The sequence below is a fragment of the Austrofundulus limnaeus genome, unplaced genomic scaffold (genome assembly GCF_001266775.1).
Source record: "Austrofundulus limnaeus strain Quisiro unplaced genomic scaffold, Austrofundulus_limnaeus-1.0 Scaffold28, whole genome shotgun sequence".
In the NCBI taxonomy this organism is placed as follows: domain Eukaryota; kingdom Metazoa; phylum Chordata; class Actinopteri; order Cyprinodontiformes; family Rivulidae; genus Austrofundulus; species Austrofundulus limnaeus.
In genome coordinates, this window is record NW_013952430.1 from 1,399,630 (window position 1) to 1,401,003 (window position 1,374).

At 37.8% G+C, this 1,374-nt stretch overlaps 1 protein-coding gene across 1 annotated transcript in view; it reads right to left on the reverse strand.

Moving 5' to 3' along the window:
- Nucleotides 1-492: 492 nt before the first annotated feature.
- LOC106515309 (catechol O-methyltransferase domain-containing protein 1) overlaps nucleotides 493-1,374 on the reverse strand; it is a gene marked incomplete at its 5' end in the record, with an annotated part of 1,634 nt that continues 752 nt past the window's right edge. Inside the window, 3 exon segments of the mRNA XM_014005025.1 lie at nucleotides 493-652; nucleotides 730-863; nucleotides 940-994. Of these exon segments, the coding sequence (XP_013860479.1) occupies nucleotides 500-652; nucleotides 730-863; nucleotides 940-994 (342 nt within the window).

The following is a 1,374-nucleotide window of genomic DNA, read 5'->3' on the forward strand; positions in this document are numbered from 1 at the left end:
ATATATACATACATACACAGTATTTGTGCTGATAAGCCTGAGTGTTCTGTTGACTGACCTTTGTATTTGTTCAAATAATTGTTATGGGCAGGTTACAATATAAAAATGTTTGTCATAATCATGTCTTGCGATTATTTGACAGGAGTTTTACTTTTAAAATGTAAGTGTATTTAATTTAGTTATAATGTAAATACAATAAACATTTAACCAAGACTTAGAATAATTATCATTTTGATCCATACATTGGTAATGTCTGACTGGGCCTCGTGCCACTTTACGTTCAATAAATTGGGCCCCGAGGTCAAAAAGGTTAAGAACCCCTGGTTTATACTTCTGATTTAAAGGAAGACCAACAGTTTTTCTGTTAGTTAGATCTGGTGAACCTGAGGACTGAAAACAGTAAACATGGTCAGGAATTGGTGTACTGGTGTACATAAAGATGTATTTTCATAATAACTAGTATTAAAAGCTTGACATAAAATCTCCACAAACTCAATTTTTAGCGTTTAATTGCAATGGTCAGCCCATCCCCCACAGTGAGCATGCTCAGTTCAATTCTCTGGTCCTTGTGTAGCTTCTTGTTGAGATTATCCAGATTCTGTGAGGTGACATCACCGGGAGCAGGATTCACGACCTTTCCACTCCACAGCACCTTCAAATACAGTGACAGAGCTGGTTTCATTCTGCTCCCGTTTCAAAACAGGAACTGGTTTGATGAGCTTCACTCACATTGTCGATTGCAATGACCCCGCCTTTTCGCAAGAGCTCCAGGGACTTCTCATAGTATCTGTCATAGTTGGATTTATCAGCATCGATGAACACAAAGTCATACGTCCCAGCCTCTCCATCTGCTATGAGGTCATCTGATGAAAACGGAAATTAAACATTCAATTCAAACACAAACCTTTACGAAATTACAAGATTTATAAAAGCACTCACTCAGAGTTCTCATCGCTTTTTGATGCCATACGTCAATCTTATTTTCAGCTCCAGCCTACAAAAAAAAAAGGCTAAATTAAACTGCAAGTTATACAAAAATCTTTTTTAAGAGAATGTGTGGAAAGTGTTGAACACCACAATCAGTTTTACTGCTTTGCTTTGCATCTTTATGGGACAGTTTCCTGAGCAGACACCTTTAAACTGTCCAGCCTGCAGGATTTTAGGTAACAGTCTGACAGTAGCACGATGTACGGAAAGCTGTTGGCTGCACAAATGAGATGTGAGACAGGCTACTCAATCTTTAGAAGAAGAAAGACTAATTGGGATGTCAGTGCAATAAACTAGTACTGTGGTATTTCTGTACTGTGATCTACACATAAACTATGTTTTACTTTACCGTCAAACTTGTATTGTTTAGCTGACTGAATACAGTGC